The sequence below is a fragment of the Schistocerca serialis genome, chromosome 3 (assembly GCF_023864345.2).
Source record: "Schistocerca serialis cubense isolate TAMUIC-IGC-003099 chromosome 3, iqSchSeri2.2, whole genome shotgun sequence".
Taxonomy (NCBI): Eukaryota; Metazoa; Arthropoda; class Insecta; order Orthoptera; family Acrididae; genus Schistocerca; species Schistocerca serialis.
In genome coordinates this window covers 255,811,669-255,836,766 of record NC_064640.1, presented here as the reverse complement: position 1 = coordinate 255,836,766, position 25,098 = coordinate 255,811,669, and the positions used below count along the sequence as shown (strand labels likewise).

The 25,098-nt window shown below is 41.6% G+C and overlaps 1 protein-coding gene across 5 annotated transcripts in view; it reads left to right on the top strand.

Moving 5' to 3' along the window:
• Positions 1-25,098, top strand: part of LOC126470020 (LIM domain and actin-binding protein 1) — a 230,581-nt gene that overhangs the window by 63,089 nt on the left and 142,394 nt on the right. For all 5 annotated transcript variants that reach the window (XM_050097500.1, XM_050097501.1, XM_050097499.1 and 2 more), the window contains one exon: positions 22,852-22,983. In XM_050097500.1, coding sequence (XP_049953457.1) covers positions 22,852-22,983 — 132 coding nt within the window. The remainder of the gene's footprint in view (positions 1-22,851; positions 22,984-25,098) is intronic.

Here is a 25,098-nt window from a genome sequence, read left to right as displayed (position 1 = left end):
GCATAGATCCTGAGAAATCAGTACCCAGAACAACCACCTCTGGCCGTAATAACGGCCTTGATACGCCTGGGCATTGAGTCATACACAGCTTGGATGGCGTGTACAGGTACAGCTGCCCATGCAGCTTCAACACGATACCACAGTTCATCAAGAGTAGTGACTGGTGTATTGTGAAGAGCCAGTTGCTCGGCCACCATTGAACAGACGTTCCCAATTGGCGAGAGATCTGGAGAATGTGCTGGACAGGGCAGCAGTCGAACATTTTCTGTATCCAGAAAGGCCCGTACAGGACCTGCAACACGCGGTCGATCATTATGCTGCTGAAATGTAGGGTTTCGCAAGGATCGAATGAAGGGTAGAGCCACGAGTCGTAACACATCTGAAATGTAACGTCCACTGTTCAAAGTGCCGTCAATGCGAACCAGAGGTGACCGATACGTGTAAGCAATGCCACCCTATACCATCACGCCGGGTGATACGCCAGTATGGCGATGATGAATACACGCTTCCAATGTGCGTTCACCGCGATGTCGCCAAACACGGATGCGACCATCATGATGCTGTAAACAGAACCTGGATTCATCCGAAAAAAAGACGTTTTGCCATTATTGCGCCCAGGTTCGTCGTTGATACACCATCGCAGGCGCTCCTGTCTGTGATGCAGCGTCAAGGGTAACCGCAGCCATGGTCTCCGAGCTGATAGTCCATGCTGCTGCAAACGTCGTCGAACTGTTCGTGCAGATGGTTGTTGTCTTGCAAACGTCCCCATCTGTTGACTCAGGGATCGAGACGTGGGTGCACGATCTGTTACAGCCATGCGGATAAGATGCCTTTCATCTCGACTGCTAGTGATTCGGGGCCGTTGGGATCCAGCACGGCGTACCGTATTACCCTCCTGAACCCACCGATTCCATATTCTGCTAACAGTCATTGGATCTCGACCAACGCGAGCAGCAATGTCGCGATACGATAAATCGCAATCGCGACAGGCTACAATCCGACCTTTATCAAAGTCGGAGACGCGATGGTACCCATTTCTCCTACTTACACGAGGCATCACAACAACGTTTCACCAGACAACGTCGATCAACTGCTGTTCGTGTATGAGAAATCGGTTGGAAACTTTCGCTCTGAAAAGCTAATCATTTGCATATCACAGCATCTTCTTCCTGTCGGTTAAATTTCGCTTCTGTAGCACGTCATTTTCGTGGTGTAGCAATTTTAATGGCCAGTAGTGTAGTTAGCTGGCGCTCACCTACCGTTTACACATGAGAGAATTATCATTCGTTGTTGCTCGTTTGCACGCGTTCGCTCTAGTGTAAACCAGCCTTTACCCTTGGAAGCGCTGACGACGTTTGCTGTTTAGTATTGGCTCTTTCCTGGAACAAAGGAGATGTGCATCGCTCGTATTGCGGCATTAGCTGTGTCCTGGTCTGTAGCTGCTAACGGGAAACGGTTAAAGGTATTGATCAGTGGACCCGTGCGGCGTGAAGCTGTGTGCATAGGCAAGTTACGCACGTACGAGGTGCGTCTAAATAGCGGGTACCGAAGTTCTAGTTTCAATGTTGTGTGTCCGGCAGTGATTACCTGCGGTTGAAGATTGAGTAACTTGCTGATAATCGCATGTGAACGTATTCAGCGGCATCTGTATGCTGATAGCAATGTGTTACAAGACTCACTGAACTTGATCCTGTCGACAAATGCCACGATTTATTATTATTCACCCAATCAAAGTTACAGCTTGATACATAGGCAACTATAATGTGCAATATCAGTACAAATAAAAGTTAGTCCTATATGTAGGAAACGGGCATTGGGGAAAATTCGATAATGCTGCGTTGCCGTCCCGGGCAACTTCCTGGCGGATGTGGTTTCCCGTAGACCTATCATGACACATCTGGTGGGTAATTTTTTTACGTTGTAGATGACGGGAAGGGAAAGGATGAAAGCTGATAGCGCACATAACTACAGAGATGTGATACAACTATATTATATTGCTCTTCAGGCGTGCTGGTGGTTTAGATTTCCATTTCATGTACGATGGTGCCACTCTAAATCCAGTTGCTGTAGTGGATACACTATCACAGGTAAAAATGCTCAACGTAGTGACTGACCAACGAGGTCTTCTCAGTCCTACAGAGAATACAGGGGGTGGACAAAAATATGGATACTCCGTGAGAAATACATTTTTGATCATAAATGCAGACTAGCCAAGTCTGCAGGTCGCACTGTTATATTTGACCACGAACGGCATCCGTGCAATCTCATCAATACTTTGTGTCAGTAGTGGTCAGAAGAGTGTCCTGTACAGTTGTGAGTGCAATATGCTGGAGTTCAGTGCATTCGAACGTGGGGAGATAGTTGGTGCTTGTATGGTGGTGCTTCCATAACCAAGGTAGCAGAAGTGCTCGTGTTGCACAAGGTAACATACCGAAGACTTACATCGCGTACAGGGAAAGCAGAAAAACATAGTCGTGAACCCTGTCAGCATCAAAACAACACGAAGGGAGCTTTATAAGCAGGTAACTGCTGGTGTGGCTGGAATGCCAAAATCATTCATCAGCGATGCAAATGCCAATAAGAGGAAAACTTAGTGTCGAAGCCATAAAACCTGGGTTATGAAGCAATGGAAGAATGTCATTTGATCGGATGAGTCTTGTTTCAACTGTTTCCAACTTATGTCCTAGCTTATGTCCCAAGGGTGAACCGTACTGTGGGTTCGGCGATGATTTGTGTAGCCATATCATAGTATTAAATGGGATCCATGGTTACTTTGGAACATCGCTCTACTGCCAAAGATTATGTGACCATTTTGGCTGACCAGGTTCATCCCCTAGTACAATGTTTGTTCCGTAATAGTGATGCTTTGTGTTCCGAGATGACAGGATGCCTGTTCACACATTTCGTATCGTCCAGGACTGGTTTCGTGAGCACGAGGATGAATTATCGCATCTCGCCCGGCCACCACATTCACGAGATCTGAATATTACTGAACCATTGTGGTCTGCTTAGGAGGAGAGGATGCCAGATCGCTATGCACCCTCATCGTCGTTGCCTGAACTTGGGACTATTTTGCAGGAAGAATGGTATAAGATTTCCTTCACAACCATACAGGATATGTATCTCCCCATTCTAAGGTGAATGGAAGCTATTTTGAATGCCAAAGATTTTCTTACATCGTATTACGCATGGTAATGTGTTTTATTTTTTGCTGTTTCCGTATTTTTGTTCAACCCTGTACCTCTGGATGCACTTTGGAGGAAATTGCAGCTCGTCATCCATCGCCAAAGACTCTGTACAACTCTTTTTGAGAATGTGACCGACTGCCAGTAGACCTCTTCTAACAGTTCATAGATAGCATACCAAGTTGTAGTCAACAATGCGTGTGTGTGTGTGTGTGTGTGTGTGTGTGTGTGTGTGTGTGTGTGTGTGTGTGTGTGTGTTGTTATAAATCAATTTCATTTTCAACTTTAAATCAATTTCATTTTCAACTTTTACGAAAGTTTTTGCTCTTTTAAACCTTATGTAATTGCTTCTTTCTTTTTATTTTGGCTTAGTTTATTTGAATTTGGGTAGAGGGGCCTATTTTATTTTGATCTCATCCAATTGGGTATTTATCGAAAGGAGCTAAGGGGGTACAGTTTCGATATTCACGTTATGGCCGAAAGAAATTTCTAAACGCCTTGGGTGGATTCACTGCTATAAATTATCGTTTTGGCATAGCAGCTTTCCGCCAACTGTGTTGTCTGTTTCTTAGTTGTATGGCCCCAATAGCTGAAGCTTTGACAAGCATGTGTGCTAACAATATTCCTTATGAAGTAATTTGATGTTGGGAAGAGATTTTATGCCCTTGTTATTGTATAGTCTGCTTCAGTAGCTTTCTGACTATATATTTTGGACACTGTCCTATATCAAATGATTTAAGATTGCCTTGTCCTGTAATATGTCCGACATCGTTTTCAGGAAATGTGCTCTCATTCCTTGACTATTTTTACATTTTGGACACTAGCATGTCTTTTTACCATTAGTGTACTCTTTAAGAAATTTCGTGTGCCAGTAATCATTCCACAAAAATTAATAAAATCATTTCGGTATTATATGCTATTCCCTAATGTGCAGGCGACAATCTCATGATAGATAGAAAGCTGCTAAATACTTGCCTGTGAAGTAGGCAACTTGCACCGCTCGTTGTTGCGCCGTTATATCAATTGGTAAGTTGATTCGTGGAAAAGAAAACGGGAAAATTAATGTTTAGTGTCCCAGCGATGACGTAGCCATTACAGAAGCAGTAGAAGCTCGGTTTGGTGAAAAATTTGGCCGCGTCCTTTTCAAAGGAACTATTGCGGTATTTGACATAAACAATTTAAGGCAAGCACTGAACATCTCTGTACACCCAAGGGGGAATTTGAACCGCTGTCCTTCTGCTTTCGAGATTAGTGTCCTAATACTGCTCCACCTTGCTTGGTCTCACTCGTTGAAGGAAAGAAAATGGGATTTAAAGATCAGTCAGAGATGTTGTTATTAGAAAAAGAGCAAAAGTTGAAACTGTATGAAGACGGTAACGGTAACTTGTTGTATCGTTTTTAAAGAACAATCCCAACATTCGCCTTCAACAGTTTAAAAAAACAACGCAAATCCAAATGGGCAGACGTGAACCTGACCTCTGCCCCTCTCGAATGCGGGTCCTTTGCAGTAAGCACAGCTGCCACCACGATCCGTAACCAAGTTCATATTACAGTCTTAATATAGGTAAATGGTGCTGTAATAAACGTTTCTAAAGGAGGAATCTCGGGAAAAAAAACAACGAGGGGGTTAGTATTTTTTTTATATTTTGGAAGATGGATGGCGACTTGTAAGTAGCCATAAAAAAGATCCATTTCCGACCCAGTTAAAAACCTGTGTAATATCGACTTCTAAATCATTTTCTTGAAAGAAAAACACATGACTAGGCTCTATTTCCTCCTTTAGCTGAGAGCTAGGGAGGGGGCAGGGCTGCCGCCCTTGCCACGCGTTGCATTACTTAGAATGCGAAGGGTTTACATCGTTACTGCAGAGGCGCGAAATACGGCAAGCAACCACTTTCGAGGGTCTCAGCCACGGCAAGAAATATGTCGTAAATATGTTTCCTTTTATGTCACACCTTTTTTAATTCCTATGTTTTCACTATAAACCAATTGCATACACGTCTACGTCTGTACCCTGCAAACCATTCTATAACTGCTTGACAGGGGCATGGACGTCCACAGAAATTGATCCAACATGGGCCAAAATTCTAAAATTGCTACTTTTTTAAGTAAGTGATTCGATAAGTTCGAGAATGAGTTGTGCCCTAACAACTAAATTTGACAGGCTGTTCAAGAAACTTACTGTACCTCAAACGTTTAACAGTTATCCAAAAATTTTAAGGCCGACGTCTTTGATACCTAAAAAAGGTAAACACCTTTCAGTAGCATATGTCCTATTGTTAATAGGAATATGGATGCCACCTCTTTGAATAAACAATCTGAAATTGCATACATTTATGATTTAAAGTATCCAACGATTTAATAAACAGAAAATATTCACAAAAGGTATTTTCATTTATATACAGGGAGATTACAAACAGTCTGAAAAACTTCTAAGGGTGTTGCAGGAAATATTGTGCTGATAAATAATTCTTTTCGATGCATTGTACCGTTTCGGAGTTGATTAGCATTGAAGTTAGTCAATCAGGCTGTTGCGCGCTTAAGTCAAGCGGCCCCCAGATGAAGTTAATGTCAGCTGTTATAGCGTAGATGATGGCACACGAGACTTTTCAGCCTTCGGCTCCTTACTACCGTCGCATATCCAGTTTTTGTATCGCTCTCCTGTTCGGTTTTGGGAAACAAAACCGAAGCACATGTTTGACGACACCGTCCCTGATGGGCCGCTTGAATTTGCGCGCGCAACGGCCTGATCTGCTAAGTTCAATGCTAGTTAACGCGATAACGGCGCAACGTATCGAATTTTTTCTTAACAATGTTTCACAATACAGCCTACCCTTCAGCATCTTTACAAGCTCTGCAGACTGTTTCTGACCACCCTGTGTAGTTACCAATAACGGTTAGATCGATACTGAAAATTACAAATCTGAAATAGAAAAAAGAAACATGATCGATTGATGAAATACTGTTATATAGGGTGTTTGTTTTAGTTTGGAACAACTAAATATCTCAAAAAATTCGCTTCATGCGAAAAAGTGTTGCAGATAAAGATTTAATATTTTGAAAGGGGACGTCTGATTGTGCAAAAGCTTGTCCCCCCCCCCCCCCCCCCAAATTTTCATTTTCATTCCATATTCGGATTCTACGCCAATATATACCGAGGGTTTACCGAATATATCTTCCTTCCATTCGTAGTAGATGGCACTGTAATCGATAAAATTCAAGTTTTTGCAATGAAGAAGCGACTCATTTGATTCTACATTATATCTGCGTTTAAATTTAAACTTTTTGTTCTAAACCGTTGATATTTTTATTAAAAGTTTAGTTTTGAAAATTTGTTTCTACAACAATTGTACTGCAGTTTCATTGTTGCTATTCCCCGTAACAGTTGCTCTACGAGCTCTTTTAATAGGCGTCACACTTCATTCGATAGTAAATTGTTTTACAACACGATAAATAGTCTTTCAAGATGGGGCCCTAGCAGCAAAACGTTCGGTATAAAGAGCGACAGCAACGGCCAAATTTCTTGCTGCCTCACAATAAATTAGAATTATTTCCATGTTCTCTTCTATAGATAAAACATCAATCACTTCGAATTCAGCAGAAAAGGCTCCAGAGAGTAGTGTTGCCGAGTAATTTGGTATGAGGTTATAGAGACAGCGGTGTGGCGCGTGACGTGTTGAGGCGGTGAGCGATGGGACTTGCGTAGGCTTCACCCGACGTGTTGTGTGTGTATCCTGAACATTTTTCCTTGGAATGGTTGTGGACTGTACTCCGGCTGTAGCTGCTTAGCACACGGTGCGAGAGTTACTGCGGTTGGACAGAAGAACAAATCGAAATCACCCTGATGATGAGTTTCGAGGGACTCGCTGAAACCAAGCGTCCTGATGGTGTGGGGACTCACTGATATCAATCCCGAAAAGAACACAAAACTAAGTTACGTTAAAAGTAGCTTATTTATCAGACTTTATATGTATAAACATATAAAAGTTTTATTGTACAATCAAATGTGCAAAAATAAATTAAATTTTTAGCAAAAATATCAACTGTTTAGAATAAAAAGTTTAAATTTTTATTCCAAGTATATGTTGAATCAAATGAGTCGGTTCTTAATTGCAAACGCCGGAAAAATTAAATTTTGTCGATTACAGCACCATCTGCCACAAATGAAAAAAATTGTTTCGGGTACACCATAGGTATATCTTGGTGTAAACTCCGAATCTGCAGTAAAAAGGTGATGGGGGGGGGGGGGGGGCGGGAGTTCCATTTGGAAACAAAAAGTTCATCCCCATTGGGGCAGGGGGTGAACAGCTTTAGCACAAACGTGTGTCCCCTTTGAAAATATTAACGTTTCATATGGAACATTTTTTCGTACCATGCGTATTTTTCGAAATATTTAGTTCTTGCAAGTTAAAACAAACACCGTTTATATCAACAAAAATAACGCATCAAATGTCACTGCTTAATACTCCTCAGTGTGAAGAACAAAAATGGTTCTAATGGCTCTGAGCACTATGGGACTTAACTGCTGTGGTCATCAGTCCCCTAGAACTTAGAACTACTTAAACCTAACTAACCTAAGGACATCACACACATCCATGCCCGAGGTAGGATTCGAACCTGTGACCGTAGCGGCCGCGCGGTTCCAGACTGTAGCGCCTAGAACCGCTCGGCCACTTCGGCCGGCTGTGGAGAACAGTAAAGTTTAAAAAACTTTGATAACATATGTAGTACTGTTCTTTTTTCATTGTTACAGAACTTAACATTCGATCATGTAAATGGACTGATGAATTGTTTTCATGTCTATTCCTGAATTCTGACTGACATAGTAAAAATTGAACCAAGTACGTCTTGAAAGCTGCGTTGTCAAGGTGAAATTTAACCCAGGGCGAGCATTCAAGGAGATGAATGAGGAAAACATTCCAAATCAACACTTAAATTGGCCGGGAGAGCTGATTCGTAACAGATTTGGCCTGAACAAAGGCAGACCTTATCTTCCTAGTTTGTCACGTTATCATGAAGCAATGCCAAATGGACTGCAGAATTTATAACTATACGAAGACATGTTGCGCTGTATTGCACTCCATATACTTGGGAAAGTTTCCAATTCCAAGAGATGTCATCCTTTCGACGCTGAAGTTTCATGTTTGTTTGCTCTCTTATGATACATAAAATGATATTTCTTCTCTTTGATTACATCAGAAGTTTCATGTTTTGTTTGCTCTCTTATTATACATAAAATGATATTTCTTCTCTTTGATTACATCATTGTGGCCCTTATATGAAGAGTACATGAAAGCACCTACAGACTACGCTGATCTGATGATGGGTTAGTTCATGTATTTCTGTAATTTAGCAGCATGTTCGTATTTGGTTGATGGCAGACCTAGACGTATTCGGTATTGGTACGGAGTGGTTATGATTAAAATGCAGCTGCTGACAGAGGTAAACTGTGAGGTGTAATTATCGTATGGCAGCGGAACTTGGTACATATGCTAATGCGTTAATGTGAAACGGATTTACGATGGAAAAATAATTAGTTCCAATTTTGGACAGTAGGTGCAATCCTGGTGCTGTGAAAGCCATAGAAATCTTTCCATTGTAATGGATTAGGAACAGGACATGAGCAGAAAAGTTCAAACAAGTGTGAAATGCATAATGTTGATTTCATTATTAAGCGCCGTTTACACAATTTGTTCAGTATGAGCACCGGAAAAGTCGACGATTTGGTCCATCCGTAAGACGACGTGACCAACACTAACTCGCAGCAGTTCCAATGGAATCTTAGCAATGTGTTCCAAGCCTTCAGATCAGGTAGAGACCGAACGTGTCTCTGGTAAATGCATTCTTTTAGGTATCCCCATTGCGAAAAGTCACATGGATCCAGATCAGGTAATCGTGCAGGTCACGTATCTGGAAAACATTTGGAAATAACAGGTTCGTGGAATGTCGCATTAAGTAGGCCTCCACTAGGCGAATGTTCAAATGTGTGTGAAATCTTATGGGACTTAACTGCTAAGGTCATCAGTCCCTAAGCTTTCACACTACTTAACCTAAATTATCGTAAGGACAAACACACACACCCATGCCCGAGGGAGGCCTCGAACCTCCGTTGGGACCAGCTGCACAATCCATGACTGCAGCGCCTCAGACCGCACGGCTAATCCCGCGCGGCCCACTAGGCGAGCGTCATGAGGTGTTGCCCCATTTCGCATGAAAACAGCGGTTTCCACACAGTTACGTTCTTCCAAAGCAGGAATGACATGCTGTACAAGGAGGTCTCGATAACGTGTAACCGAGCGAAGTGGCGCAGTGGTTAGCACTCAGGACTCGCATCCGGGAAGACGACGGTTCAAACCCGCGTCCGGCCATCCTGATTAATTTTATTCCATGACTTCTCTAAATCGATTCAGGCAAATGTCGGGACTGTTCCTTTTGAAGGGCACGACCGATTTCCTTCCCCTTCCTTTCCCGATCCGACTTTGTGCTCCGTGTCTAATGACCTCTTTGTCGACGGGAAGGTAATCACAAATTCCCTCCTCCTCGTCCTCGTTGATAACGTGTAGACGTCACGGTAGACCTGACATGCTCTCTAGACGTATTCTCTTCAAAGAAGAATGGGTCGAGAATAAAGGTGCTTATGAGTTCACACCACACAGTCACATATGGCAAGTGCAATGGCTCTTCGTGCACAACACGCGATTTAACAGTACCCCATATTCCGCAGTTCTGTGTATTCACTGCACCTTATTCTATAAAATGTGTCTCGTCACTCCATAGAATATTGCCCAGCCACATATCAACATCAATCCGAGCCGCTCCCTCCGCCCCCCCCCCCCCACCTCCCCCCTTGCCCATAAACCAAAAAGCAAATTCAGAACGTTGCTGCGGATCGTGACGTTTCAGTTGCTGCATCGCCTAAGCCCTTGTACGAGTAACAGTGTAAAACGGACCATAAAACTTTCCATAATGTTGACCATGGGATGGACAGTTCTCTTGAAACTGCACGAGCGCCAACACTACCTGGGGCACATACTGCATGCTCAGTTACAGCAACAGTAAACTCGGCAATAACTTCCATCAGTATAAGTCGACCTCCTCGTCCAGGTGCCACAAAAACCTCACCCGTGTTTTCAAATTTCATTATCATCTTCTTCGAACCATTTAATAACATAAAGCCTCTCCTCAGACCTTTCAATCGGCCGAACTCTCTCAATGTAGCACTGTAGTTGCTGCCGTTCACATAAAACAGTTTCACTAATAGCGCACGGTCTCTTCTCGATAGCCATACTGTTCACTGTTATGCCTTGTCAAATGACACCGTGGATGTCATACCGTCATACAACCTGTGTACAATACCTGGTGCCCAGAACTGAAATTAATTTTTTCCAGCGTAAACCGGTTCGGTATTAACACATTAGCAGATCTACCAAGTTTTGACGTCATACGATAAATGCAGCCCACACTGGTCTTCTGTGAGTAGCTGCACTTAAGTTATAACCACGTAGTATTTAATTGACTGTGTGGGCAGTCTTCTTTAACTATAAAAATGTCTTCAGGTGTAGTGTTTTGTTGTATTGATGTTGGTGTATGTGTTACGTGATAGCTCTTTCTCGAACTTGACACTGTCAAGAATGCTGGAGAAGTGGCGTCATGTATCGGAATAAAGAACAAGATGTTAATATCTCTGAAGGTTGAGAGACATTACTCTCGGACAATTTGTCCGTTTATACTCGCTGTACGTTTGGAAACGTTTTATCAGAATTCTGCTACAGGAGTAAATGCGGCAAGCACTGGGTGGGTCAGACACGTGAGAAGTGCTGTAAGGCAACGTCTATTTATATCGTGGGCAGGCCGCGTGATCTCTGAGGTGAATGTTCTGGAGCAACGTCCTACCTACGTCAAGACATACAGCCTGCAGCAGTAATTTTATTTTTATTAATGTTTCCATATTATTTGATGGAAATTATTTCCGATACCTTGCTGGTCTCTCTTCCTGTCTGCAGATTTAATAAGTCGTCCAGATAACAGCGAGTATTACACTTAACCAGCTTGTTTTTGTCACAAAACTAACGAACCCGACAATGCTTCGTAACTGTTACATATGCATCGGAATTCCCTTCTCCTCCCTCTCTCTGTCCATTTTCTGCCCCCTCCCCCTCTATCTGACCTTCAGCATTGAGTTTGTTATTGCAGACGAAACCTCTATTGGGGAGGGGGGGGAGAGGGGGGGGGGGAATGGTTCAAATGGCTCTGAGCACTATGGAACTTAACATCTGAGGTCATCAGTCCCCTAGAACTGAGAACTACTTAAACCTAACTAACCTAAGGACATTACACACACACATGCCCAAGGCAGGATTCGAATCTGCGACCGTAGCGGTGGCGCAGTTGCAGACTGAAGCGCCTAGAACAGTTTTTTTTATTTATTTTTTTTTATCGGTGTGTTTGGTCGTTGCGGACGTCACATGACATCCGGTCAAGTTCGTTTTCGTTGATCCTTCCACTCAGTTTTTTATTACAGAGGCCAACCAGCTCTCTGACCGAACACGCTGAGCTACCGTGCCATGTTCGATTTCGTTCGGTGCATCTGCTCGGGGCGGAAGTCGTAAGACACCTGGTCCGTCGTTGATCGGTTAACTCAGTTTATTTTATTACAGAGGGCAGCTAACCCTCTCACCGAACACGCTGAGCTACCGTGCCGGCAATTAACCTAACCTAACCGCTCGGCCACATCGGCCGGCTATTGGGAAATGAAGCCAATTTAAATGAATGGGTAAATCGGTTTAGATCATTAATATAAGGGGTACAGGAGAATCTGTGAGGATAGTAGCTTCAATAACAAAATTTCTTATAGTTTTAATCTGTGGACGGGTAAGACTGATAAATTTCTGGTGATTCAGATTCCACAGTAGTACTCTAGACATAAGTCGATAAGCCATATGTACAACATTCCCCTTTCCTCTTAAAACAGCACACTGTTGTGTATACAATTTTGTTTAAAATTATCTTTCAGGAGAAATAATAATGATAATGGCACCAATGCGCGGGGCGGTTCGGCCGCCACTCCACAAGTTCTTTAATGCCACTACGGTGACTTGCGACACTCTGTAATCTCGAGGCAGAGAAAATCCCTGTCTCCGCCGGGAATCGAACCCGGGACCCCATGCGCGGGAAGCGAGAACGCTACCGCAATACCACGAACCGCGGACAGGAGAAATTTATGTATGGAAGAAACAATTTGTCTAATGGTTTCAGTGCCCTGATATCTAAGGTAAAACTGACTGCGAGAAGAACAATGAAACCGCACATTTTCACAGCACAGAATTTTCTTTCTCGCAGATGGTTTTAACATGAAACTGTTAATTGTTGTTTAAAAAAAATATAGCCTGTGTCCGTCTGAATGTTAGTAGATTATTGTGTAACAATTTGAAGTAAAACGATCAACAACTTTTCGATATTTTTGCTAACAACATTTCCCCATTATATATAAAATATATATCTGTATGTTACATATATTTAAAAACTATATCTACAGACAATGTCTGTCTAAATATTTGTTAGAGCATCGTAAAACGATTTGAAATTCTGCTACGTCGATCTGAAAGTTTATCAGAGAAAAAAAATAATAGCCTACAGCCTTTTAGAAGTTTCCAATCCACTCATGATTTATTGTTGCAACAGTGCATTTGCAGTACATGAAATGATTACATTTACAGATCAAAAGCACAAGCGGTTCTGAAGTGCCAGATATCGACTCCGGCATCCAGTCGATCATACAGATGGCAAATACTGTCCTGGCTTACGTTATGCCACGCCTGCTCGACCTGTTGTTGGTTGACGAGTCACTTCTCGTCCCATCGTATCCCAAATGTACTCCATTGGAGCTAAGTCTGGAGATCATGATGGCAAGGGAAGCTGCTGCAAGTCTAGCAGAGCACACTGTGTTTCACGCACAGTGTGTGGGTGAGCAACACGTCACCTTTCTGTTACAAGAACAGGAAAAGAACGGATCTAACAACATTCTGCACATACCGAGTGCTGGCTAGCGTTCCCTCCAGAAACACCAAAGGTGAACGAGAGATGTAGCTTATCGCGTTTGCATATCTTGGACGAATGCACTCTACTAGACAGTGCTCACCAGGTCTACGTCGTACGCACAAACGACCATCGCTTGTCTGCAGGCAGAATCTGCTTTCATCGCTGAAGACCACGGCGCTCCTTTCCATCTTCCAAGTGATCATTTGACGGCGCCAGTAGAGTCCTGCGCGTCGATGCTGTGGCGTGAGTCTAAGAAGGGCTAGAGGCGTGCGTGCACGTAGCCCCACTGCGTTGACGTCCAGAACCTCGTCTAGGGGTGTGAGAATGTTCGCGTGGCCACTGATGGCAGAATCGTTGCACAAGTGACGCAGCACGTCCAACTTAGTTCTACGTAAGGACCATCCCGCCACTCGGAAGGCCACAAGTTGACCCCTTTCAAACTCGCTCAGTTGGCTACAGGAAGCACGAGTGCATCTCCACGGCATGGTAGCCTGCTTGCTTTACACTTCTGCAGCACACATGGCACTTTGGTTATCTGTTGGCGGACGACCTTGAAACCATATCAGTACGCCTTCTATCCCCTAGGTCGTCATCGTATCAAAATCGGTTTCGTCTTTCACAGTGTACTAATTTTTTTTGGCAGTTAATTTATATACCATGAAAATATCAAGCCTACGTCCGTCCGGACATTCATTAGGGTATCGAGCAAAAAGCTGAAGTAAATTGGTTAAGAACATTTTGATATTTTTGCTAACAGTGTTTCCCCTTTATGTATTACATACGGTGCCATATATATTAAAAATATGTAGCCTACCTCCTCCTGAACGTTTATTAGAGTATCGTTAAAAATTTGAACTAAACAGACCAAGAACACTCCGAGATTTTTGCTACTAACTTTTCCCCTGTATATGGTATATACCGTATATGTGTATCATGTACACTTAAAAATGTGTAGCCTATGCCCGTTCGAAAGTTTATCTCGTTATCGTGTCAAAATTTGAAGTAAATTGTATGCCCGTGTGTATATTTATTACAGCATCATGTAAATATTTGAAGTAAATCGGTCACAAACGTTTCGAGATTTTTGGCAACAACGTTAAACTACGACTTGTCTTCACATAAATGTATAATTTTTATGTATATATACCATATCTCTTTAAAATCTTTGTCTGTTCGAACGTTTATGAGAGTAATGTCAAAAATCTGAAGTAAGACTGTCAAGAATTTTCTGCAATTTTTAAGTGAGTCGGCCAAGAACGTTTCGGTAACAACGTTAAACTACAGCTGGTCATTGAAATGATCGTACGGCATTGTTGGCTGGGAGACCTCATGCGGGGTGTTCGGCCGCCGAAATTACAAGTCCTTTTTAGCTGACGCCACTTCGGCGGCTTGCGAGTCATCTTGAGACATAGAAAATCCCTGACCCCGCCGGGAATCGAACTCGGGAGAACGCTACCGCAAGACCACGAGCTGCGGACAAACTTGTCATTAGGGTGGTAATTCAATTCAATTCAATAAGAAACTGTCCTTTAACAATTCCACTGGAAAATTTCATTAAATAGTTTTCGTCATCAGGAGCAATTAGCAATGAATTAGCGGTTTTGTTAAATAAGTAACAATAAGTGGCTTTTTACTGGGATAGAAGAGTAATTGCATTAAGAGTGCTAAGTAAAAATTTATTAGACTGGCACAGAGAGTACAAATACACCAGTGATTTATTTTAATTATGTTGCACACTGTAAATGCAGTGTCGGTTTGACATACAGAATAATTTTGATTATATTCCTTTTTAAAGTCGTCTTGTTGTGCATGATTCGTTCAAATGGATGAAGTGGAACTCTATACAATCATAACATTGTAAGTTCCGTATGATTTATCTCCAAAACAAATTTATGCATATTTGATGAAGGTTTATTAAAAGCATGCACCTTGGTTTTCAACAATAAATGGGTGAAGGGATTTACATGTTTCGCACTTCTTTTGAAAGTATTCTATATCTGTACTCTTCGAATAGCTGTGATGTGCGTGAGGGAGAGTACATTTTATTGTACCACGGTTTCTTCCTGTTCCATTCACAGATAAAGCTTGGGAAGTACGAATACTTGTCCTCAACTGTGCGAACTGATTTTTACCTAATTTTACCTGTGAAATATATGTGCGGTGGATACGTAAGGGGCTGAATAATGCATAGTTCCTGCCCTGAAAAGCGGTTCTACACTGCGCAGAAAAGTATCACCGAATTTCCTATTGCGACGCATAAGTTTGAAATTTGGCTCAAAGGTGCCTACAACCTTCCTCTGTGATGGTGCAAAAGCGTGGCTCCCCTGCGACGTCACCCTCGAGCTTGGCGACACTTCAAACAGCAACGTGTCGACACACGCGAAAAATAGGCTACAGCTCAGAAGTTCGTGTGAAATGTAAGGTGGGTTAATGATGTCACATTGGCGCTGAATCTCACCACAATTCTGTCCAACGCCATCGTGGACGTGTCACATGATGGGAAAGTCATTACACCCCTTCTTAGCTACATTTCAACCCTTCTTTTGACACCTTTGCGATGGGGTTCATAACCGCGACACCCAGCGTTGAAGTCGCACCGTTTTGTTATGTGTGGCCGAGCAAATTATTTCAGACACCCACCGCTCAGAATCGACACGAAAAGCCCTAGGTAGGTGGCATACAGGGCGTCAATGAAACCACCATTTCCGTGGCGCGTTGATTCCCACACATTTTGCAAGCGAAAACGAGAGTTCGCAGTGCAGTCAGCAACAGGGACAAAGTGATCTGACTCATAAAAAAGGTGAAAGAAATCTCCCAAATAACTACAGACCCATTTCAATAGTACCAATCACATCCAAGTTAGTAGAAAATTGTGTGCATAAGCAGATATACAGGTATTTTGAAACCAACAAAATATTAAATGAACAACAGTTTGGCTTCAGGTCACACCTATCAACTGTAAAAGCAGTAGAAGCTTTGGTGAGCAATGTTTATGAAGGGTATGAAAAAAGGGTATCAATGTCTGGAATACTTACTGACCTAAGTAAAGCATTTGACTCGGTGTCACATGACATACTCATCAAAAAGTTAAAATACTATGTCATTGAAGATGATACACTCCGTCTATTCAAATATTATCTAAGCAATAGATTACAACTTGTATATGCAAATAAGCAGAGGTCAGAAATACTCCCTATAGAAAGAGGAATACCCCAAGGCTCTATTGTTGGACCTTTTCTGTTCATTGTCTATGTTAATGACTTCTCGAATTACATACCGTGTAAGAACATACTATATGCTGACGATATGACATTAATAAGTATAGGAGAGAACTTACAGAGTGTACTGGACAAAAATAGAGAAATGATACAAATGGCTAATTACTGGTGTCAGGCTAACCAGCTGTGCATAAATCCAACAAAAACAGAAGAAATAATATTTAATCTCAAAGTAACTAAAAATGAAAACAAAACAGTGAAATTACTTGGACTAATCATAGACCAAAAGCTCTCATGGGAAGGACACACCAATTATCTATGTAGTAAACTAGCATGAGTACTTTTCTTATTGTATAAATTAAGAAACAGTGTGAGCAAGCAATTGCTACTCCACTCATACTATGCTTTTTTTCATTCCCAACTGCAATATGGAATATTGCTTTGGGGTAACTCCCCAGGGGCTGAATGTATTTTCAGATGGCAGAAGAAAGCAATCAGGTGCATGGAAGGGTTAGCACCCAGAGAGTCCTGCAGAAATTATTTTAAATCTCTTGGCGTAATGACAGTGCCAAGCATGTACATATATAACTGTTTAATATATGCCAGAGAAAGTCTGAAAAAATTGAACATGAGATGTGATGTGCATGCACACAGTACAAGAAACAGTCACCTGCTGGACTTGCCTTCCACAAGACTTGCTGTAGTCCATAATAACTATAAGTACTTAAGCATAAAATTTTTCAAGTTAGCATGCTCAGCTCGTACAGTACCACTAAGTAAATATAAGAATACATTGCAAACCTGGCTAAAAAACAACAAATTCTCTACAACTGAAGAATTCTTAGAAACTAATCATCAAAATATGTTTTACCTAAGTTACGAAGAAAATGTTTTGATATTATATAAGCTAGTGATTTACAGTGATTCTTTTCTTATGTGTGTATTTAATTACTGTATAAAACATTGTTTTACATAATGCTGAAGTAACGGTCTTTAGTTCCTTTTCTCCCCTTTCTGTAACTATTTGAATATTGTACTAAAACTAAAACCCTCTGTAAACTTTGACGAAGCCAGTTGTATGAAAAATACTGAAAGGCTAATAAAAATATTCTATTCTATTCTATTTTGAGTGTAGCGAAGCCGCAGTTTTTGCTCTGGTATACAACGTGCAACTTCTGGCAACCGTTCAAAACTGTTCGACGAAATTTGAACATTTTCCAAAGCAGAAAAGGGTGTTTATGCTTTTTCAGCCCTCCTGTTTCGTGCCCTCATATCTCATGACCATGGAGGAGTGCAATGTTGACATTTGCATCAATAAAACAGCAAAGGGTCCCTGTAAGACTCCCCAGTTTGATAACACCCTCAGTGCCACCCTCGTACCTGTCAGGAATTTCGACACCCATTCATCTGAGCGGTGCTAGGGAGACAAAGCAAACTTGAGCCGAAATGAGTTGATTCAGTGTAATTATGATAACAGAGAATAATTTGCAGACAATTTTGTTCCCGTTAGATTTCTGATTTTTCAGGTGGTCAATTTCACGTATATACATTTGAATCAATGAAACAGATAGTGTCATAAGAAACAGCAATGTGATTTTTCATTACAAGACCAACAAAAGTTGATAGTTACATAGTTTTCCTGTGAAACTCCAAACAGTTTCATATTTTACGTTACTGTACTGCATAAAGCAAGCTATTTTCTCTTATGGATCGCAGTGATGTTATCATTAGACACTACCACCCAGGAATATATGTCTACACCGTAAGTAAAGTGATGTGAGTTTAGTTCCATCAACTGATGAGAGTATGTCAGGAGCAACATCAGCATGCAAACACACAAAGCTGAAACTTAAATGGCCGCAAGAGCAGTGCAGTGAGCACGCCAGACTGGGTGGCCTCTGCCCTCGCCTCATCACGGCACCACGTTTGATCACAGCCTCCTCGCTTCAAGCATTTGTACACATGCATGCCATGAATGAGCAAAATGCCCTATATGCAGCGCCCAATCCCTGTCAATGGTGGGTATCAGTTGGAGCTCAGAAGCATTTCATCTTGGAAGCAGTGATCACAGCCAGGGACACACATGACACATCATGTCCACTCTTCTGGGAATGAGGTGAGGCAATCGCTAGTTCAGTCTTGCACAGTATATCACATGAGTTACTACCAGATACACCTTGCCACTATTAGGATAACAACCCTTGTTTGGTGACTGACTTTTGATGATTTTGGCTATGTTTGCAGATTACACACTCATATCGGAAGCGGGCAGAAAACACAAAGTCCCCTGTTAGTCCAGCCACATATCTGAGGAGTATTCAAGTATGGGTCACACAAGTGTTTTGTTTTCAGTCTTGTTAGCGGAACAACTATAATTTCCCAGTGTTCTACCAATGTATAATAGCATGCCATTTGATTGCCACAGTGCTGAACCTATATGACTGTTTGGCATAGTAAGTCTGCACTGTATAACACCAGAATACTTGTATGTAATGACTGACTAAATGATTAATGAGTCATAACTAGAGTTCCCCACACCCACAACTCGGAAGACTTCTTGCATTATCTGAAGCAGCCACTTATCACAGAATCTGATGTAATGATTAGTTTTGATGTGGAATCCCTGTTTACAAAGGTACCACTTAATGACTCATTGGAACTGATTTCAGAGGAATTTTATGATGCTCTCATGGTCCTGTTCAGGTGTATACTGGCATCAACATATTTTCTCTATGAGGGCCAGTATTACGAGCAGACAGGAGGAGCAGGCATGGGCAGCCCCTGTCACTGGTGATAGCCGATCTGTTCATGGAGAAATTTGAAGAGGAAGCGTAAGAGACAGCTAGATATAAACCCACATGCTTCTTCAGGTATGTGGATAATACCTTCGTGATCTGGCCTCATGGTAGGAGAGGCTCTGTGAGTTTCTGGAACATCTTAACTCATGCTGCCCAAATACAAAATACATTAAGAAACTGGATAAGAATGGTCAGCTGCCATTTCTGGATGTACCTGTCAAAAGGAGAGCAGATGGGTCATTTGGCCTCAGTGTAGTTTGACATCAGAAATAGAGCATCTACACTCAGTCTTCTGCAAAAATGGATGCATGATCAAACATATTCAGAAGGCTTTTCGCCATATAACAGAGAAGAAGAGCAAAGTGAAGAAGGACTGCAGCTTACCTGCCCAATGCGGGATCTATGTCTGCCAAGATCAGCAGGATTCTCAAGAGCTGAGACATTAAGTATGTGTTCTGTTCACCTACTCAAAATAGGACTAGAAATGTGAAAAATGACTAGGACTTTTAAAAACCAGAAATTTATAATATTCCTTGCCAGTGTGGCATATCACACATTGTAAAAACAACCACGACAGTGGACATCAGATGCCAAGAACATTGGAGGCTTGCCCAACTGGGACAGGCCACTAAATCAGCTTTCAGTGAGCATTGTCAGGAACTTAATCATTCCACGAACTATGAAAAGATGAGGGTTCTGACACAGACCCCAGATACTGGGGCAGTGTTATAAGAGAGTCAATAGAGATAAAGGTGCTCAAAAACCACATGAATCATGACATTGGCTACCAACTCAGCAAAACCTGAAATTCTGCACTGCAGTTACTTAAAACTAAATGGTGGAAGCAAAGGAATTCAACAAATAGAAGAACAGAGAATGTGGACATGGAGAACAAATCCCAGACAGAGCAATAGTGCACTGAACCAAGAACAGAACATCAGATTGCTGTCAGGTGCACTGGACCAAAAGCAGAACACCAGCTCATGACTAGGTGCAGCAGACTGAAGACAGAACATCACAGGATGTTCCTAGTGAGAATGGAATGCCCAGAACTAACCATAGAGGGTGGGAGGCAATAAGTGTAAATAGTAGACCCATTTCATACTATTAGCAGTCTCAAGTAGTGCACGATGAAGACAACAAATCACATTGTCAAAACACTGTGCATGGGTGATACCAATATCTTGCAGAATACTCAACACCTCAAGATGCCAACATGTCAATGGGAAAGACTTAAGAATAACAACCTGATTATTGATTACTTTTCTTGAGCAAACCAGCAATCTAAAAGAAAATTTACCTACAAAATATATGCTAAATATAAGTTCTTATTTAAACAATTATGAGTTCAGAGGAAAGGAAATCATAAACTGGTTGCATGTGAGCTGTCAAATACCATAAAGAGAGACTGAAAATTCTTTTGGGGTAATGTTCTTAAAGGGGAATTTGGAGTGTAAATGCTTAATATTCCCATTAGTAAAAGAGTGCATGCATTTTAGTAGTTTTGGTCAATTTGATAATGTGTCTGCATTCATTTATGATGATGAGTGGGTACTGGTTTCACAGTGGCTGTTGATGATGTGCACACAAATTTGGACATGATAGGAGAGTGCTATATTGCATACTCAATCAAGTATATTGATTTGCTGCCGAAAGAAACCTTGAATGAATCATCATTCTTCAAATAAATAAAATTTAATGTCATTTTGATAATCCAAGATTGATCCATATAAAATCTTATAAATGATTGTTCCTTTCTCTTGTATTTGTCCATTCTGCAGGAAGTACATAAGGAACATGCATCTCATGTTTTGTTCTATATAGAAATCAATAAAAACAGTAATAATATGTTTTATTTATACAACAAAAATCCTTATGTGACAGAAATATATTATTGATTTTTCATGAAAAATACAAGATGATAATTTTTCACAATTTGGGTATGTTTCAAGTGCTGTCAATCAATGTGAATACACTGTAAATTGTTGGCACAGTATTACAGAGTCCAGACTGTGATATTTAAAAGTACAGAAAGAGGGACCATGCCTTAAATGAATAGCTTTTTCAAAAATTCTAGAAAAGAATATCAGTATCATACCTTTTGTGCATATCTGTAAGTAGCCAGATTTATTCTGTACATTTCCATGTCTAGAGACCTAAGGAAATTGTATTTGAGTCTACCTAGAGAATTGCACTAAGAAAAAAGGTAGACAATTGTTTTACCTTATAGAAAACACTTAAGATTTTAAACTTTCACACACATGTGCTGAAGTTTCACCAGAAAGCGTATTACATTACATTATCCTCAAATTATTTCAAATATCTTTCAATGTACATTTTCTGAGTATGATTTGAGTACTAGCAATCATACACTGAAGAGGCAAAGAAACTGGAACACCTGTCTAATATTGTGTAAGGCCCCTGCAAGCACACAGAAGTGCCACAACATAATGTGGCATGGACTCAACTAATGTCTGAACTAGTGCTGGAGGGAATTGACACCATGAATCCTGCAGGGCTATCCACAAATCTGTAAGAGTAAAAGAGAGTGGAGATCTCTTCTGAACAGCATGTTGTAAGGCATCCCAGGTATAATCAATAATGTTCATGTCTGGAGAGTTTGATGACCAGCAGAAGTGTTTAAACTCAGAAGAGTGTTTCTAGAGCCACTCTTTAGCAATTCTGGACATGTGGGGTGTCACATTGTCGTGCTGGAATTGACCAAGTCTATGCCTTGCATAATGGATATGAATGGATGCAGATGATCAGACAGGATGCTTACATATATCTAGACATATCAGGGGACCCTTATCACTCCAACTACACAGTCCCCATATCATTACGGAGCCTCCACCAGCTTGAACAGTCCTCTGCTGACAGGAAGGGTCCATGTATTCATGAGGTTGTCTCCATACCTGTACACGTCCATCCACTCCATACCATTTGAAACAAGACTTGACCAACCAGGCGACATGTTTCTAGTCATCAACAGTCCAATATCAGTGTTGACAGGCCCAGGCAAGTCATAAAGCTTTGTGTCATGCAGACATCAAGGGTAAAAATGTGGCCCTTCAGTTCTGAAAGCCCATATCGATGATGTTTCATTGAATGGCTTGCATGCTGACACTTGTCGATAGTCCAGCATTGAAATCTGCAGCAATTTACAGAAGGATTGCACTTCTGTCACATTGAATGATTTTCTTCAGTCCTCATTGGTCCCATTCTTGCAGGATCTTTTCTGGCCACAGTGATGTCGGAAAGTTGATGTTTTACTGGATCCCTGATATTCATAGTACACTTGTGAAAGGTAGTATGGGAAAATCCCCATTTCATTGCTACCTTGGAGATGCTGTGACACATTGCTCATGTGCTGACTGTAACACTATGTTCAACTCAATTAAATCTTAATAACCTGTCATTGTAGCAACAGTAACCAATCTAATAACTGTGCCAGACACTTGTTGTCTTATATAGGCCTTGCCAACCACTGTGCTGTATTCTGCCTGTTTACATATCTCTGTATTTGAATAAGCATGCCTATACCAGTTTCTTTGGCCCTTCAGTGTATATATTTCAGAACTGCAAATTATGACTGAATAATTTTATTTTCAGGAAGTGAAAGAATCACATAGCTCTAGTTCTTCAGACAAAAATGTGGTGAAGAAGAAAAAAAGTGAGCAAGGTGATTCATTGAAAAAGAAAACAAAGAAGAGCAAGAAATCAGAAAAGGAAAATATATCTGTAGTAAGTTACCCATTTTAATCTTAATTCCAGTTTCATGTTACAAAATGCTATAAATCTGTGACCACCACTTCTGTTGTTTTTTATACATTAAGTTACAAATTCAAATGTGTCTCGGTATACTTGTTGCTTATATAAAAGCAGTCACAGTAATGAGTATGTTTACATTGCTGCATGTGTGAAATTTAAAAGTAATATCAAATCAAAATTAGTGTACAGGTGATTTTATGTTTATGAAATGTTGTTATTAAAGTGTAGTTTGATAATTTCAATCCTTTCGACATAGTAATCCTTCTAGTTTTAGCATTCCAAAAAACACTACTTTATGTTGGCTAGTCTCCTTTTATGTTGCATATTTCCTGATGTTTCCCATGTTCTCACTTCTTGACCCTTAAGATGCAGATGTCTGTTGTTCCTAATGGAACTAAAAATTCCCTTATACCTCATCTCTCTGATTTTTACAGTTTATGTCACCTATAATAAAATGATTATCATTTCTTTTAAGTATCCCCCATAGGTATTTGAACTTTTTTCACTTTTTCTGTTTGTAATTGTGATTTTATTGTTCATGTAAATTACAATTTTTATACACACACACATGTGTGCGTGCACGCGCCCCCACACACACACACACACACACACACACACACACACACACAAACGCGCGCGCGTGCGCGCGCGCGCTCACGCGTGCATACACACACCTGTGCACCTACATTGTGCTGGCTGGTCACAGGATGCTGAGGTTGTAGTTCGTCAGGTGAGTAGAGAGTGAGGGTTATATCAGGTGGAGCAGCTGGAATGAGAAAGAAGCAGGAAGCAAGAGGACCAGTTGGAGATAGGTAGCTAGCAGCTCAGAAGGGGCGGCAAGTGTACAAGATGGGAATGCAGGAGGGAGAGTTGGCAGGTGTGACATGCAGATACCAGATGATTGTAGCCTGGAGGCATACATTGGCAGAGGTCAACAGGACAGAGGGGCAGGAAACTGTTGGGTAGAGAGTATGGGGACAGTGGGTTAGCAGAGATTGAGGCCAGAAGAGTTACAGGACTGAAATATGTGTTACAAGGATAACTCCCATCTGTGCAGTTGGGACTACTTGGTGTTGGAGCGATGCAATCCAGATGATATGAATTGTGAAGCAGCCATTGAACTTGAGTATGTTTTGCTCAGTGGTGTAGTGTGCCACTGGATAGTCAATTTTGTTCTTGGCCACAGTTTGGCAATGGCCATTATTCTGGTGGACAGATAGTTGGTGGTAATGCCTAAATGAGATGCAGTGCAAAAAACTGGTATATGATATGGCTGATTTCACAGGTGGCCCTGCTTCTAATGGAATAGGCTAAGCCTATGACCTGACCAGAGTAGTCTGTGCTGGGTGGGTGGATCAAACAAGTCTTGCACCTGGGACTTCCACTGGGGTAGTGCCGCTGTGGCTGGGGGTTGGGAGTACGGGTGGCTTATCCTATCCCATTAGAGGTAAGGTCACCTGAGAAAGCATCTATGTCATATGCCAGCTGCACTGTAGTCACTGCATGGCATTTTATGTGGGCATGACAAACAACCAGCTGTCCACCAGACTGAATGGCCACCACCAAATTATTGGCCAAGAACGAAGTTGACAATTCAGTGGCACATGTCATTGAGTACAATATACTTGATTCCAATGGCTGGCTTCACAACTTGTGCTATCTGCATCCTTCCCTCCAACAGCAGCTTTTCTCAACAATGTAGATGGGAGTTATACTTGCAATTTGTGCTTTGCTAGCGAAACACTCCTGGTGTCAAACTCCACGAACCCACTGTCCCAGCACCTTCTGTCCTATAGTTACCCCTCTCTCTGTCCTGTCCACTCCTCCCAGTTCATGTCTCCATGTCATCTCCATTGTGTGCTGCATCTCACCAGCTCTGGTACCTGTGTATCACATGGCTAGCCCATGCACATGCCACCTGTCCCTGCTCACGTGACAGAGCCCCCGACCCAGTCCACCTGCCAAACTGGAACCCCGACATTGTTTCTACAGCTGGCACAATGTAGGTGCACATTCTTTTGCCACTCCCTTCACAATGCTTCGCAACATAACATCACTCACACAGTAATCATTGTTACTCTTCATCAA